The 16,275-nt window shown below is 45.5% G+C and overlaps 1 protein-coding gene across 5 annotated transcripts in view; it reads left to right on the top strand.

Annotated features, from left to right (window-relative positions):
- Nucleotides 1-16,275, top strand: part of PTPRG (protein tyrosine phosphatase receptor type G) — a 659,416-nt gene that overhangs the window by 578,830 nt on the left and 64,311 nt on the right. For all 5 annotated transcript variants that reach the window (XM_075938464.2, XM_075938462.2, XM_075938461.2 and 2 more), the window contains one exon: nucleotides 3,180-3,271. In XM_075938464.2, coding sequence (XP_075794579.2) covers nucleotides 3,180-3,271 — 92 coding nt within the window. The remainder of the gene's footprint in view (nucleotides 1-3,179; nucleotides 3,272-16,275) is intronic.

The raw sequence follows: 16,275 nt of genomic DNA, 5'->3' as shown, positions 1-16,275 counted from the left end.
ATCCTGCACACACTGTGGCCAGGACTTTGGCCTGCGACTCAGGAGCCTTGTGTTTTATACCTAACTCTGACACTGACCTGCTGTGTGACCTTGGGCAAGTCATTTGACCCTTCTTTGCTGTATATACCTTTTGATTGGTGGGTGCAGGGACCCTCTCTTTACTATAGAGGAGGCTTTAAGCTACTGTAATGTTCAGCGATGGACAATCGTCCCCAAATGGCTGCTCCTTTGGCCAACATCACTGGAATATATCCTGGCCTGCCACATCCTCCCCATGGGTGACTACGCCTCTGTGGTGGGGGTGAGGGTCGGTGACTGCACTAAAAAACCGCAAGCCCTTTGCTGAGCCCCATAAAGGAGACTGTAGGGATGCCAAGGAGCTGACCTACTAGCCTCATTTTTAAGGAAAGTTCATACTGTGAGTCTGTAAAACTCATTCTTTAGAAATGACTCACTTATTTTGTATGGGTTTTTGGACCCATCAGTCTGGAGAGCAGCCTCACCTTTACTTGCCTGAAATGGGTGAATGGACTTTCATCAAAGCCGGGTCTCCACTAAAAAAAAATTAGGTTGACCCCACTATAGTGCCTATGGGTGTGAAAAATCTACTCTCCTGAGTGATGCAGTGGTGTAGGCAGCACTCGGTTGACAGAAGAATTCTTCCGAAGTCGAGCAACCACCGTTTATGAAGGTGGAGTAGCGCTATTGAGCGTAGGTAGCATCTACGCTGAACTGCTGCTCTGGTGGAGCTAGAGGGTTTCAAGGGTAGACACAACCTTAATTAGAAATCTAAAGCCGAAAAGGAGGTTTTTTAGAAAGTTATGAGCATCTGAAAAAAGGATTTACAAGGGAAGCCTGTATGTGTAATACCATGCCTAGACGCACACTCACACACACTTGTTGTAGTGGGATATATTTGTAATTAGCCAAAGCACTTGGCTCACTACCTGATTATGTCATCATGATGTTTTAAATGACAGCTATACAGAGACATCCAAAAAAGAGAAATGTGTATTTGTTTATTGCATAAATTAGACCAGCAAACTCTTACCATAGGATTAATATATTTTTGCTAATACGGGTATATATTATATTATTGCGTATGTGTATTAGGCACATCACACAATGTAATTATGCTGTAGAATTCAGTAATTTTGTGTTTTTATTAAATGATTCTCTTGTGATGATATAAAAACCCAACACAATTTGCATATGTGAGAAGAGAATAAATAAATGAATAAAAAGGACTATCATTTCATATGTATTTTAAGTCCAACTCCCGCTTCCCAAAAAAAAAACCCTAGGATCAATAAATACAAAAGTCTATCTTTATTAAACTACCATGTGGGAAACTGTATGCATTTTTAAGCCCTCAATTACCAGGAGACATCTCCATGGATTTTCTGCAGAATTTACTCAAGGGAAAAGTGTCCTGAATGCATCAAAACCATGAACATTTTGCCTGTTTCATATTCATACTTTCTCCCCTTGTGTGTGACTGATTTATTCTGCTGTGTGCCCCCAGGGTGCACATTGTCCAAAGAAAAGGCTGCCAAAAAATAAAGGAATTCCCTTTTTGCTGAAAAAAGAAAGCAGCAGAGTTGAGGAGAGCAGGGAAATGAACTAATTCTTTAAATGTCACGCAATATGTCATGCATCTTGGAGTCGCATATATGATTTCACCCCATGGTGTTCCCTAGCAAAGTTTGCTTACCATATTAATAACCCTAGTACAGTACAAGCCACTCTCCTTGAAAAGAAAGGCCCACTTCAAGAAAACAACCACGCCATGCTGTGAAATGTCTCTTTCTGGTTGCCTATGTGAGCTTGCTTACTTGTATACTTTACAAAGTGCCATAACTAGTATGACACTGCTCTGCAAACATGGATCTGGAGGGCTCTTAGATTCTTTTAGAGGCCTCTTTTGCCATGAAGCCTTGTTGGAATTTGTCAGTGATTTTTGAGCACTCCGGTTTGTATCTGGGATGAAACAATGGAGCATAAATTAGTTTGACAATGTCAGCAAAGCCGACGATCTTGAGTGGGCTTTCTCTGCAGAACACAATGTCCAGAATTGGAGGCACGCACATGACAGGGCAGAAAGTTTCATGCAAATATTTTTCAGCAGGAGGAACAATTCCCAGAAAGGGGAAGTTTAATCAGGGCTGTGTTTTAACGCTATACAGGTGCTGAGGAGCCAGTTGGTCGTGTGTTCCAAGCTGCAGCGAGAGGGATCTGTAGGGTAGGGCGAGGCTATTGTTACGAGCCCCGGACAGAAGAGAGCAGACCCCTCTCTTGTCACAATAGCTGCTCACACGGTGCAAGGCTCATTAAATATTCAGTTCCAGCCTCAAGCAGCTCATTAAGTCGGCAATGAGCAGTGACGCTGGTGTTGGAAAACTCTGCCTCAGTTAACATCACCATGCAGAAGCGCCTTGCATCTCTTGCTTCTCGTCTGCTCAGTGCCTTCTCTAGGATGACCAGCCTGTGCTCTCTGCTTTGCATTAAATACAGGTAAAACCAGCACAGTCGATGCAAGTTCTGCTTGCAGGATTTCTAGCATTTGACTTCTTGTTGGGCCTTTTAAGAGCCAGCTTCTGGGGCCCACGCTTAAGCATCCCTTGGCTTTTCTACAGCGGCATCTGGGACTCAGTGTGAGCCGGAGGTTGTGAAGAGGATTGGGGTTTAGAGAGCTAAAGTTTGTTTGTGTTGAGCCGGCAACGGAAGTGGGGTAACACGCAGCCTTACATATTCTGTGAAAGATGCTGCCCACTGTTACACAGCGTCAAGTTTTACAGTAGGTGCATATTCCCTTGGAACGGTTTGGTTTAGTTTTGATTGGAGAACTGATCCATAGCATTGTGTGTGTTTCTTTCTGAATTGGGTGTTTGAAATGTAGTATATCTCCAACACTAAACTTTCAGTGCTTAATTTAATGTGGACTAATACTTAGCAATGGTATGCTCCTAAACAGGGTGGTATATGCCGGATAGCAGTGAATTAAATTCAGACGGAAAGCACAAATATAATTACATTCAGATTACATATGTTTTCACTAACGAGCTATAACATCTGACAGTATGTAACTAGAAATGGCAAGGTAGAACATGTGCAACAGTGGACTGCATTTTTATATGCTATTTTTCACAGCACTTAACTTTTTTCTGTTCCTTTAACAGAAAGTGTTTTCAGACGGCTCATTTCTATGTGGAGGACAGCAGCTCGCCTCGAGTGGTCCCTAATGAGAGTATTCCCATTATACCTATCCCAGGTAAGGCAGGCCCAGCCTCCTGTTCAGTATTGAATGAAGTCACGCGTTTTGTGGACAGGCTCTGATTGAATGAGGGGGATACTGTCGAGGGGTGTTTGCCACAAGATTCTGATTTGTCTTCAGAGAGGTTTGCAATGTCCATGCTGCTTCGGGACAATTATCATGCTGCAGTTTGACTCTCGCCGTGAAATATCGTGCCTTCATTAGACAATTCACCCCATTGGTTTCAACCGGGCCCGCCAATGGGAAGTGGGGGGGCGGGTCTGGAGCCATCAGCTGCCACTGTGCAGCCCTGGGCCCTTTAAATTGCAATTGGTGTGCCACACAGTGAGTTCCGGGCAGCTCTGATGTCTGCTTGGAGGGGGGGGGGCTTGGCATGTTCCGGGCAGCGCTGAGGACTCACTCCCCAGACTTGTCCCTTCTGCCCAAAGCTCTGCCCCCTTCAGGAGCGTGGACCCCGCCTCCCCAACACACACACACACTCACACCTTGCCCAGGATAAATCTGTTGGTCCCCGAACAACTTTTTTAATGTCAAAACCAAAAATGTTATCTGTTAAGAGAAATGCAGAGCATCCAGAAGGCCAGTTTTTTCTCCCAGTCGCATTGACGTGAATCTGAGCGCCGAAATTGGCTCCAGGTCTTCCCCTCAGGGCACATCTAGACTGCCCACGGCTTTCGAAATAAGATGTGCAAAATCGGCGGGAATTTGCGTATCTTCTTCCGATCCCGTTTTCGGAAGAGTTTTTTCAAAAAAACAAAAGCAGCCTAGACACAGTTCTTTTGGGGAGAAAAGCATCTAGACTGCTTTGTTAAATAAAAAAAACTCTTCTGAAAACGGAATTGGAAGAAGATATGCAAATTCCCACCCAATTTGCATATCTTCTTTCGAAAGCCGCAGGCAGTCTAGACGTGCACTCAGTGTTCTGTTCTATTATTTAGTTCTAATTTACCCTAGCAAGCAGTGGAAGTGTTGGTAATGCTACTAGACAATATTGACCTCCTGTGGTCCGGAAAATTCTCTCGTTCGGAACCGGTCAGGTCTCCAGGGTGCCGGACTAGAGAGGTTCAAGCTGTAGTTCCATTTTCTGTAATTGCAGTCCATGGACATGTGTGTCCAACCTTCTCGAGTGAGATAGTTGGAGGATGTTAAGATGGAACCGTGGCCATCCCTTCCTTATGCAGAATATGTCACAGTATTAGCGTGTGTCTTCTGCTTGTATAAACAAAAGAACATGTCACACCCACCTGTCTCCATCGCTGGCATATTCAGTAGGAAATGGGTGTGGAGTCCTGTCCTTTCACCACCAAAGAGGCACTCTTCCCTCTCTAGTAGTGGCCATTTCCACCCTAGATAGCTCATGGATGTCACATCTGATGAAAATCATGCACAAATCTGAATAACCTAGGAGATTTATCCACCCTCTCCTCTACAGATCAGAAACAAACTCATCAGCATTTGAGGTACGAATAGAAAGAGCTCTTTGTATCCATGTTAGTCTAGATCTTGTTCCTCTGCCTTGTCCAGTCTCCACGTGGGGCCTTCTTAGCATGACTGGGAGGCGCTGTGCAGGGGTGCTGGGTTGGCATCCGTGCAAAGCAGCATCTGAACAAGGTGGATTAGGATCAAAAGGGCAAGGAGAGCGAAACTTTCAGACCAGGCTGGTCAGTCATTTTAAGTCACAGTTACAGCGAAGAACGTTAAGAGATGGGGATGAGAGAAGAAGAGACACTCATCTCTGGTTTTTTGTATGCTAGCACTCTCTAAAGGGGATAATAGCATTTCCCTACCTCACTGGCAGGCTGCAAGAATAAATACATTAAAGATTGTGAGGCTGAGGTAATGGGGGCTGTATGAGTGCATCAGAACAGCCATACTGGGTCAGACAAAAGGTCCAGCATCTAGGTCAGGGACCATGCCAGCTGCTTCAGAGGGAATTAACAGAAGAGAGCAGTTTGCTGAATGATCCATTCCCAGTCATCCAGTTCCAGCTTCCACCAGACAGAGATTTAGGGACCCGCTGCCCATGGCATCGTATCCCTGCCCGTCTTGGCTAACAGCCACTGATCCACCAGGAATTTAAGTAATTCTTTTCTTAACCCCATTATAGTTTTGGGCCTCACAACGCCCCCTGGCAATGATCTCCATGGGTCGACTGTGCATAGTATGAAAAAATACTTGTGTTTGATCTCTCCTCATCCAGAAGCTGTTCCATGCTCCTGCTGCACTTCGCTGTACCTTTTCTAATGCTAAGTACCTGAGAGAGTAGAGTTGCCTCCAATATTTAATAACTGTGCAGAGGAAACATTTGAAGATAAGACCTTGTTGAGATTCCCCCTGGCAGCCTCATGTTCTGTTGGGACCCCCTGGCTAAAAAACAAGAGTCCTGACCAGCTCCAAACGCAAAGACATTTGCATCCTGGCGCAGGGAGAGTAGAGATTCCAAACCCCCAGTTTAGCAGTAAGAGACACATTCTTTTCATTCAATACTTGTTCTCTGCTAGGAAAAGCCCTGGGGCTTCTGCAGGCTAGTTCTGTTCTGACTGGTTTCTAACCTGTCTCCTCTTTCACTGCCTTTGCTCAGCACAGAGCCCCTGAGACTGGCTGGGCAGCCGGACTGATGTGGAAGAGATGGAAAACTGGGGGCGTACAAAGGGAGACTTGAACATGACATAGGGGGGAGCTAGGAGCAGACAGGGGGACAAAAAGGACTTGGCCGGGCTGTCTTGGCTCCTTGGTGCACCAGGCAATATCACGGTGGGGTGGGAGGCTTGGTGGCTGAGAGAGGCACGGAGAGTGAGGTAGGGTATGTAGGGCCACGGGGTATTTGCAGGGGCATCAGTATAACTTTGGGGTGACAGTGGGGCTAAGCAGGATTGGGTTGGAATCTGGGTTGATAGAGTGATAAGTGCTAGGGATATAAAATCACATTTAAGTAAGGTAACCTGTCAAACATTATGTTTAACCGGTTAACCAATTAGATGGAGGCGGGTGCGGGACTGCTGGGCTATGTCTACACTCGCGGCTTCTTGCGCAAGTAATATGCAAATGAGGCTAAGTGTGGAATATCGCTGAGCCTCATTTGCATGCCTAATGAGCCACCATTATTTTCAGAAGAGGCTCTTGCACAAGAAGGAGCGTCTACACTTCCCCTTCTTGCGCAAGAAACCCTCTTGCGCAATGCCGCTCTTCCTGAAAAGGAATAGGTGTAACGGCATTGCGCAAAGAGGGTTTTTCTTGCGCAAGAAGGGGCAGTGTAGACGCTCCTCCTGCGCAAGAGCCTCTTCTGAAAAAAAATGGTGGCTCATTAGTATGCAAATGAGGCTCAGCGATATTCCACGCTGTGTCTCATTTGCATATTACTTGCGCAAGAAGCCGCAAGTGTAGACATAGCCCTGGAGTGCCGCTGCCTGCGGCCCGTCGGAGCAGGGCCTGCCACAGATGGGGCCTGCTCCAGCTGGGCTAACGCGCCCCCTGCCTGTTGTGGGCTGGTGCAGCCACCTGCCCGCAGTGGACAAGGGGCTGCTTCAGCCCCACCCATTAACCATAATCAGTAAGCATCACCCAATAAGGTGATGCTTACTGATTAACCATTGACTTCCCTCTTGGGTGCAGGGTGCTGAAAACGGGGGGCCCAGCATATTTAGTTAGCTATTGCTCCTGGCCCACGACTAGGGCTCTTTGGCATAACGGTAATACAAATAATACTAGTTAATGCAGTATATGAACTGCGTCCTTATTAGACCACTTGGTACTGGCTTCATCATCACTAAAGAGCAAGGAAGGCTGGTCTTACTTCCTGACGCACTGAAAACCGACCCCTGCTGTCACAGCTGAAAGGGTCCATTACAAAAATGCAATTGTGAAAAGACACTCAAGCTTCATTAAAGCCACAGGAGCCACCAAGAGGATAGATACCTTGACACTTGATTTGTAGTGGATTCTTCTCTCAGTATCTGTCCCGACCTGCTGATGCTTTTCTTAATCAAATGCATTAATATAAAGAGAGTTTGGTACTTTGGTGAAGAATGGGATCTCCTTTGATGGGGGTGGGGGAAGATCTTAGTGAATGTGTTCAACCATGGGTATACTAGGTATAATAATGTTAATTACTTGCACTTTAAATAGTGGCTTCCACCAGAGGATGCTAAAGCACTCTATGCACATGGATTAATTAAGGCTGTTGATTAATCGCAGGTAACTCCGATGATTAGCTCAGAAAACTGTCATTAAAAAAAAATCACAATTAATCGCACTATTAAACAATAGAAAACCATTTGAAATGTATTAAGTATTTTGGATGTTTTTCTACATTTTCAAATATATTAATTTCTGTTACAACACAGAATACAAAGGATAAAGTGCCACTTGATATTATTTTTGGTTACAAATACTTGCACTATGAAATGATAAACAAAAGCAATAGTATTTTTTAATTCACCTCATACAAGTCCTGTAGTACAATCTCTTTATCGTGAAAGTGTAACTTACAAATGTGTGGGATTGCGGGGGTTGTTTCATAACTACACTCAAAAACAAACAATGTAAAATTTCAGTGCCTACAAGTCCACACAGTCCTACTTCTTCTTCTGCCGATCGCTAAGAGAAACAAGTTTGTTGGCCATTGGGGGAGATCATGCTGCCCACTTCTTATTTACAATGTCACCTGAAAGTGAGAACAGATGTTTGCCTGGCACTTCTGTAGCAGGTGTGTTGCAAGGTATTTAGGTGCCGGATATAGTAAACATTTGTTGGCCCTTTATGCTTCAGGCACCATACCAGAGGTCATCATTCCATACTGAGCAGTATTCCCTGTAAACTGAGGGTTTGGGTGGCCACCCAGGAGAGATTCAAATGCCACCTAGCTGATTAGCAGAGCGATAACAGCTGCCTACAGCAGGCAGCATATGTTTTTACTGGTGGTGCACGTCCACACATGCCTTGGTGCAGATAACAAAATGTATTCCGTGCATGGATGGAAATAATTCGAAGGAACACTGATGCTGAGGATGCTTGTTAAAAAACAAACAACCGGGGCATTAATAAAATTTGTGACTGAACTCCTTGGGCAGAATTGTATGTCTCTTGTTCTTTTTTTTACCTACAATCTGCCATATACCTCATGTTACAGCTGTCTCAGATGATGACCCAGCAGATGTCGTTAATTTTAAGAACACTTTCACAGCAGATATGACAAAACACAAAGAATGGTTTTAAGAATAAGGTTTAAGAATGTGAAGTGCCACCCAAAATCTGAGAGGGCTGAGGTGTGGAACCTGCTTTCAGAAGTTTTAAAAGAGCAACACTCAGCTATGGAAACTACAGAACCCGAACCAGCACAAAACAAAAACAAAACAAAAAACCCTTCTGCAGCTGGCATCTGACTCAGATGATGAAAATGAATATGCATTCGTTTTCCACTGTGTTTTGGATCGTTATTCAGCAAAATCCATCATAGTATTGACATTTGTCCTCGGGAACAGTGGCTGAAGCATGAAGGAACATATGAATCTGTAGCACAGATGACATTTTAAACAAGCAGGCAGCTTTATCTCCAGCAAATGGTAACCAAACTTGATTGACAGAGCAAGAAGTAGGTCTGAGAGGGTTTTCAACTCCAAAGTTTTATACTGCTTTATTTTTTAATGCAATTATTTTTTCTATGTAGTTCTACATTTGTAAGTTCAGCTTTCGTGATGAAGAGATTGCACTACAGTATTTTTACTAGGTCAGAGGCTGCCAACCCGTTACAGACAAAGAACCAAAGTAGTTGTGCAGATAGCGCAAAGAGCCGGGGAGAAGTGTTGTCAAGAAGGAAAAAAAAGCCCCAGACACATTTACTCAAGAAAAAAGAAAGACACTGCCCCTTTAAAAAAGCCTCAGGGTTGGCTTTTTGGTCACATCAGGCTCCCGTGGGCCAGCCATTTTGCTTCACCATGCTGGATGGCTCCCCGGCACCCTGTGAGCTCAGGGAACTGGGGGCCATTTCTAGGGGCACAGGGGCTGCTTCACGAGCTGCGGGGGAGGCTTCACAAGCCGCACTTTAAGGGGGGAAGAGCCGCAGGTTGACCACAGCTGTACTAGGTGAATTGAAAAATACTGTCAAGTATCAGAGGGGGAGCCGTGTTAGTCTGAATCTGCAAAAGCGGCGAGGAGTCCTGTGGCACCTTATAGACTAACTGAAGTGTAAGAGCATAAGCTTTCGTGGGCAAAGACCCACTTCGTCAGATGTTAAAATAGTTATCCCCTAGGAGGAGTAAATAGTAATTAACCTTTGACAAGTGGGTCTTTGCCCATGAAAGCTTATGCTCCTACACTTCAGTTTGAAAAAATACTGTTTCTTTAAATTTAAAGTATTAAATATAATTCTTAATACTACGTATTATAATTGAAATAAATGTTTGAAACCATGCAACTATATTTAAATATATGGTATTCTATTGTTCTATTAATTCATCCCAATTAATATTTTTAATCTCGTGACAGCTCTAGAATTAATTAATCCTCACAGACATGTAAGTGAAGAAGGAAAAAGTAAGCCTATTACAGATAGGGACCAGATTTTAAACGATTCTTAGATGTTTAAAGATGTAAATAGGCACCCAACTCCCACTAAAATCAATGGGAGTTAGCATCTATCAGCATATTTAGGTGCCTAAATAATGGAGACTCTGACCCCAAGTGACCTATTTAAGGTGATGCAGCAAGTCAGGGGCTGAGCTGAGGGAAGAGCTTAGGGATGCTGACCCCTGTGCACAAACCACTAGACTCCCATTTCCTCCGAAAGAAAAATAGAAATTTAGCATGGAAATGGCTACTTAGGCTGCTCGAATGGTCCAGATCTCATCTAAACACTTTTTCCCTTCCACAGAAATAGAAAAGACCCCAATATACTTGCTCTTCGGGGTCATTTCTCTATTAATATCAGTTGCCGCTTCTATGCAGCCGTCCCCATTGAAATGCTTTAAACAGGTTGAACACCAAAATCTTCCTTTGATTCCCTTGTAATTCTGATGAAAAGATTTTGCTTTTGAACTTTTTTCTGCTGGACGCTGCCCAAGAGCGCGAGAAAATCCTACTTGCCATATTGAGCCTGAGAGTAAAAAGTGGCATTTTCACAAAAGCGAGTTCTTTCAAAGTAACCTTATTAGCTTCTCACATCCTAGGCAGTGCCCTCTTAAGGTATTTCAATATGTTCCTGGTGAGCTATGCAGCTATTTCCTTGGGTTTAGTGGACCAAATTCCACCCAGTTACACACAGAGTGCAATTGCAGGTAAGTTAGCTCAAATGTGTAACGGCTTTGCCAAGACCCACCGTTTCGTCTGCTCTGAGAACTTCTTAATAAAACATCAGTAGCTCCTAACAGAAAAAAACAGTTTTGCAGGTTCACAAGCAGAAAAATCATCTAATAGAGGAGTGATTTTACCCATAGTCTGTCTCCCTTCACTCTGCAGAAATTTCATTGATTATTGAGCATAAAACAGCCTAGCCCATAGACATGCTCTTATCTATGCAAATTTACCCTGAAAGCTAAAGCCCTTATTATAATTCATAATTATCTGTATGTTTGATCTAGAGCAAAACAGGACAAAGGAGAGACCATTAATTGAGTCACCCTCTGGCTGTTACAAGTGATGTAAGAATCTAAACTCAGCATGATTCTGTGTAGTGAGCTCTTCTTCTAGGGCTTCAACTGACTTCAGTGATCTCCTGAGGCGCCCCTGGAGTGTAAGAATTCGGATCCCCCAAATGGGAGTTTTGTCATTGGTCTCTGTACGAGTTAGGATAAAAATTGTAGTTTCCAAGCTCATTACCAAAGTCTCTGAAGGGTTAATACAGTTATGATTGGCTCTATAGCCAAATTTAAGAGTTTTTATCTACTCTGACCAATTTTACCATAATGACTGGCTCAATGAAGCTCTTAGTTCGCCTAAATGTATTGAGCCAGAGGTTCTTGAGAGTTTCTGGTCTAAGCAGGAATGTCTGTTGTGTTGCCAGGCACTTTGTATCCCATGTTGAATGTATGTGGTAGGGTTTAAGAAATCCAACAATGGTAATTACCAACATTGTTCTCAGGCCTTAGACTATATTGATATTTACTAATCAGACATTTTCTGCTTGATTCTGTACTTTGCATGGCACTAGAGTTTTTTCCATGCATGTCAGACTTTCTGGATAACATAACAGGTTTTTAAGTCATCATTGGATATGGTTCTGAGGTAAATGTGCTTCAAGTATGTAAGGGTATGTCTACACTACCCCGCTAGTTCGAACTAGCGGGGTAATGTAGGCATACCGCACTTGCAAATGAAGCCCGGGATTTGAATTTCCCGGGCTTCATTTGCATAAGCGGGGAGCCGCCATTTTTAAAACCCCGCTGGTTCGAACCCCGTGCAGCGCGGCTACACGGGGCTCGAACTAGGTAGTTCGGCTCGAGGAACGAGGTGTACCGGTAGTTCGGAATAGGAATCCTAGTCCGAACTACCTAGTTCGAGCCCCGTGTAGCCGCACTGCACGGGGTTCGAAGCAGCGGGGATTTAAAAATGGCGGCTCCCCGCTTATGCAAATGAAGCCCGGGAAATTCAAATCCCGGGCTTCATTTGAAAGTGTGGTATGCCTACATTACCCTCCTAGTTCGAACTAGGAGGGTAGTGTAGACATACCCTAACAGTGTAGAGTACACAGGAGGTGCACGCCTGCCTTATGGACATGAGACCAGAGACTTCCTGAGTAGCAAGGTCTGTCAGGGCTGTGCTTGTGCTCTGTGCTTTCCCATTTCTCCCTGAAGGAGGGCGTGAAGGCCGAGTGATATCCTTTGTTCGCTTCAGTGAAAGCTTCTGAATTTCTCCACCACACCTTTGATGACCTCCATCTGCAATTGCTGTGATCGTGTTAACCCATCTTGACAGCGTATTGATGGCTCGAGTTGCCCCTCTCTCACCTGATACAAACAATCTCTGTACCAAAGCTCCCAAACATGGAGAACTCAAAACTTTCAGGCTTCACATCCTGCCCATCCTCTGTGATGGACCAATTCCCTTAAAGGTTGGACATAGCTGGTGCCTCTTCTGCTTAGGAGAAGTGCTCGTTCCTAGCAGATGCTTGGAGAGTCTATCATTGCTGCTTTGCAAGGCAATGGGTGAGGCTTAAATTACACCTGCACATTATCCTGGGTTCCATCCTCACAATGCAGGCACCCTGACAACCAGGCCAAGAAGAGATCACGTTATGGTAAAAGATGCCAGCCTGCCGCCTGCTTCTCGACACACCTCTCTCCCGTGGTACGCCAGCCAACATGAGGGTGCGATTGGGAGGCGCATCAAATCCAGTTTGCCTTGCGTTCAAAAGCCACCTTGCCTCATTCCACTGGCAGACACAAGGATGTGATCGCAGGGCATCCTGGTGCCGAGAGCCTTCAGACTAGCCTATGCAGGGTTCCTGTTTGTTCTGCATCACTCCATGATGTAAATCCTGACAGAAACCCATCAGTGATGCATTATATAACTGAGACACACCTGTTCATCACCTCCTTCATGGGAGGCTGTCACGATCATGAGCATTAGCCAGCATCCTGGGGACTAAAGGGTTAACTATGTGCCTTACCTAAACCCGGTGGCAGGCAGCCAATAGAAATGTAGGTAGGAATTTCAAACTAGGACAAAGGAATGATTAGTTTTTCCCTCCTTTGTCCTGGGCAATTTCTCTCCATCTACTGAGGGGGACAGACAGAATATCTCCCTCCAGAATAGACTCTTCACTCTTCTGTAAGTAGGGTAAAGTTTAGATAAATCCGGTTTTATTGTTTTATGGTTTGGGAAATGGGAGCTGATGTCTGCATTTAAAATGGGTTTTTCTCTCTTTTGCAACTAAGTTTGGGCCCACGGTGGAATTCCCCATGAGTATATTACTTTGTGACTCTACCATCTAGTCATTGTGCTTGCAACAGGAATATTGTGGTGATAATAAAAGTTCTTTCCCTTTTCTTTTCTTAACCTGCATTGGTTAATTTTTGTGTCCTGGTTAGTACTTAGGGGTGAGATTTCCCAAGTGATCTCTCCCCTGATTTTCTGATCAATACTTGGGTGGTGGCAGCAGGATTTTATCCCCAAAATCTAGGTTGTTAAGATTTTGGGGGGAAGTTTTATATCAAAGTCTGGTAGATAAGGCCTTGGGGTACTTTTGCTGGCCCCCACTTCTGCATTTATCATGCCAGAGTGGGGAAGGAGCCATGACAGAGGCCATCAGGTTTTAGACGTGGTAACATCGACATGGGATAACCCCACTGGCTCTGCGCCTCCCTGGGGCCCAGGTTCCTAAGCAGGCACCCAGTGACCAAACCTAAGTGGCCACTGAAGGAGACTGTCATGGACTTCCTATTCTATCTACGGGGACTCCATGGGATAGACTTTTTTATTGTAAAGAACAATACCAAAGCATTAACTTCTGTTCCAGAAAAGGTGCAAGTCTGGGCTTGTTGCAAGATGCCTTCCTTCTTGGGTGGTCTCAAGGACTCCTGTATGCTTTCCCACTGATCTTTGATCCCCAGGGTTGTGTCCAAGATCAAGAGGGCTTAGAGTACAGTTATCTTGCTAACCTCTTACTGGCTGAGAGTTTTTGGACCAACCAACCTTCTACCTTCTTCTTACCAACCTACAGGCCTACCTGGACTCAATAGCTCAGAACCAAGATTAGAACCTGCTCCCAGGCCTGCAGTTGTACACGGTGGCTTGGATGTTGGCACTGAGAGAGGCTGCTCCTTTCAGGTCCAAAACATTCTTGTACCGAGCTGGAATCTCTGCATCAGGAAAATTAGTGCCCTACAATGGAAATTATTTCACGTATGTGTCGTGCAAAACAGTCTGGGCTCGGTCAAGGTGCCAATTCCAAAGATGCTCTTAGAAGAAGCGGGAATGTCATTCAATTCTCCCATCATACGCCTGGCAGCAATATTAATGCATCCTGCTCTGGTTCGGTTGCATTTGTTCTTCTCACACTCAAGATATTTAAATTCTGTACAGGCCTCCTTACAGTCAGAGACCCAGCTCCCTCATGGGACTTCAGTGCCATCTTGCTGAAGCACTTGGAGTTGTGTCAATGCTCCCTGTACTAACGTACCATTAAATGCACTTTCTGGTGGCCATCACCTCGGCTGACAGCATCAGGCATCTCCATGTCTCCTGACTTGCTCTTACGGCTGAACCGCCTTACGCAGTCTCTCATAGGAACAGGGTGCTGCTCAGGTGATACTCAAGTGCACCTAGGGAGTGGTATTGGACTTTCACCTAAACCTTTCGGTTACCTTGCTAGTCTTCCCAAAGCCACACTCAATACTGAGAGAGAAAAAACTCACACCCCAGGATATATCCTGAGCTTTATGCTATTACCACAGCAGAACCAAGCCACGTTGCTGTCCCTGTGACCATTTTTGGCTCGCCCAAAGATTACGTCATTCTGTCTCAGAAGTTTGAAGTGCATCATGCACTGCCATTTTCATCTGCTCCAAAATGGCCAGTGAGCCTTTTCCTTCGAACATCAAGGCATCCTCCTTCATAACAGAAACTGCATCTAGCACTTGCTTCAGAAGCGTGCCTGTCTCTGATCTGTGTCAGGCAGCAATGTGGAGCGACTCACTCCCTTGTGTAAACGTTATGTGTGTGTCATGACAGCCAGGCCATGGTTAGAAGAGCAATACTACAGTCACTGTTCAGTTGAGACAGTGGAAGCTCTTCAATTCCACCATCCAGAGAAGACACTGCCGGCCAGTGACCTGCCGTGGGATTCATGTTGGCCTATGTTTGCAGAAGAAAGCACAGTTACTTACCTTCCGTAACTGTGGATCTTCCAGATTTTGTAGTCAGTGTAGAACTTACTACCCACTCTAGAAGCAGTAAAGCCACCACTGAAACTTTTCTTCCTTCTTGATTTCCATCCCTGGAAAACATGTCAGGTAGAAATGAAAATACAGATTTATTCCAGTAGTGAATGAAGTTCTGCATTTAAAAATACTTTGGTAGCACGTTCTGATCCCATGACTCATGTTCAAGGCTCAGATTCTGTTATGGCTGTTTGTAGTAAAACTCAGAGACAGGTCACGGCATGGCCAGCTGGTGAAGTAGGGTTGTGGGAGAACGGGGCGGGAGGAGTCCCCAGCCCCGCCCCCAGCCCTGCTCCATCATAGGAAGGACAGGCGGCACCCATAGGTGTTCTGGCAGCAGAGTGTGGGCAGGGCTAAGATGGTGGTTTGGGAAGGCAAAGCCTTCTCCCACTTAGCGTACCGGCCACCATGTGTCATGGGCAACAAAGAAGAATTCACAGAAGCTGGTGCCTTGTCCTAGACTGTTACTAAGAGAATCCAGGATAAAATGGGAAGGTGCAGGGCAGATGCAGGGGGCTGGGAGTTCCAAGCCCTCCCCTCCCTCACTGTGGGGGCTCAGAGCTCTAAGGTCTCCCTTCCCCCTCCCTGGTGGCGGGAAGCTGTGGGGCTTCCCCTGCAGCTGACATGGTGGGGAGTGGCAGCTGGGAAACTGCAGGGATCCCTTGCTGACACCGTGGCGGTGAGCTGCTGGGTCTCCCTGCCCTGACATGATGGTGGGGAGCTGCTGGGGTCCCGCTGCGGCCAGGGACTGCAAGCAGGACCCTGTGCCACCCCGGCAGCTGGGGGGCTGTAGGGTCCCCCCCGCCCGACGCAGATGAGAGGTTGGGGGCCCCACTCCCTCACGTGGCAGAGGGGTACCTCACAGCTCTCTGACACTGTGGGAGGAAGAGGGACCCGGCTGTTCCCAGCCACCAGGGCTGAAGTCACAGAGGTCTTTGGAAGTCACAAATTCCCTGAATCACAGCCTTTCTCCCACTTAGCAAGGTGCTGCTCAACAAGTTGTCCAGCTGACATTAATATCACACCTGAGGGAATGTGCCACTCAGCGTAAGTAAGGGGTTAAGAATCTAGCCCGTAATGCTTTATGAAACGCAGACATTACTTCCTCTTTTTCATTGTGGGTACAGT

The sequence above is a fragment of the Pelodiscus sinensis genome, chromosome 11 (genome assembly GCF_052426305.1).
Source record: "Pelodiscus sinensis isolate ZL-2025 chromosome 11, ASM5242630v1, whole genome shotgun sequence".
Classification (NCBI taxonomy): domain Eukaryota; kingdom Metazoa; phylum Chordata; order Testudines; family Trionychidae; genus Pelodiscus; species Pelodiscus sinensis.
Note: the sequence above shows the minus strand (reverse complement) of the source record. Positions and strands in the feature narration are given on the sequence as shown.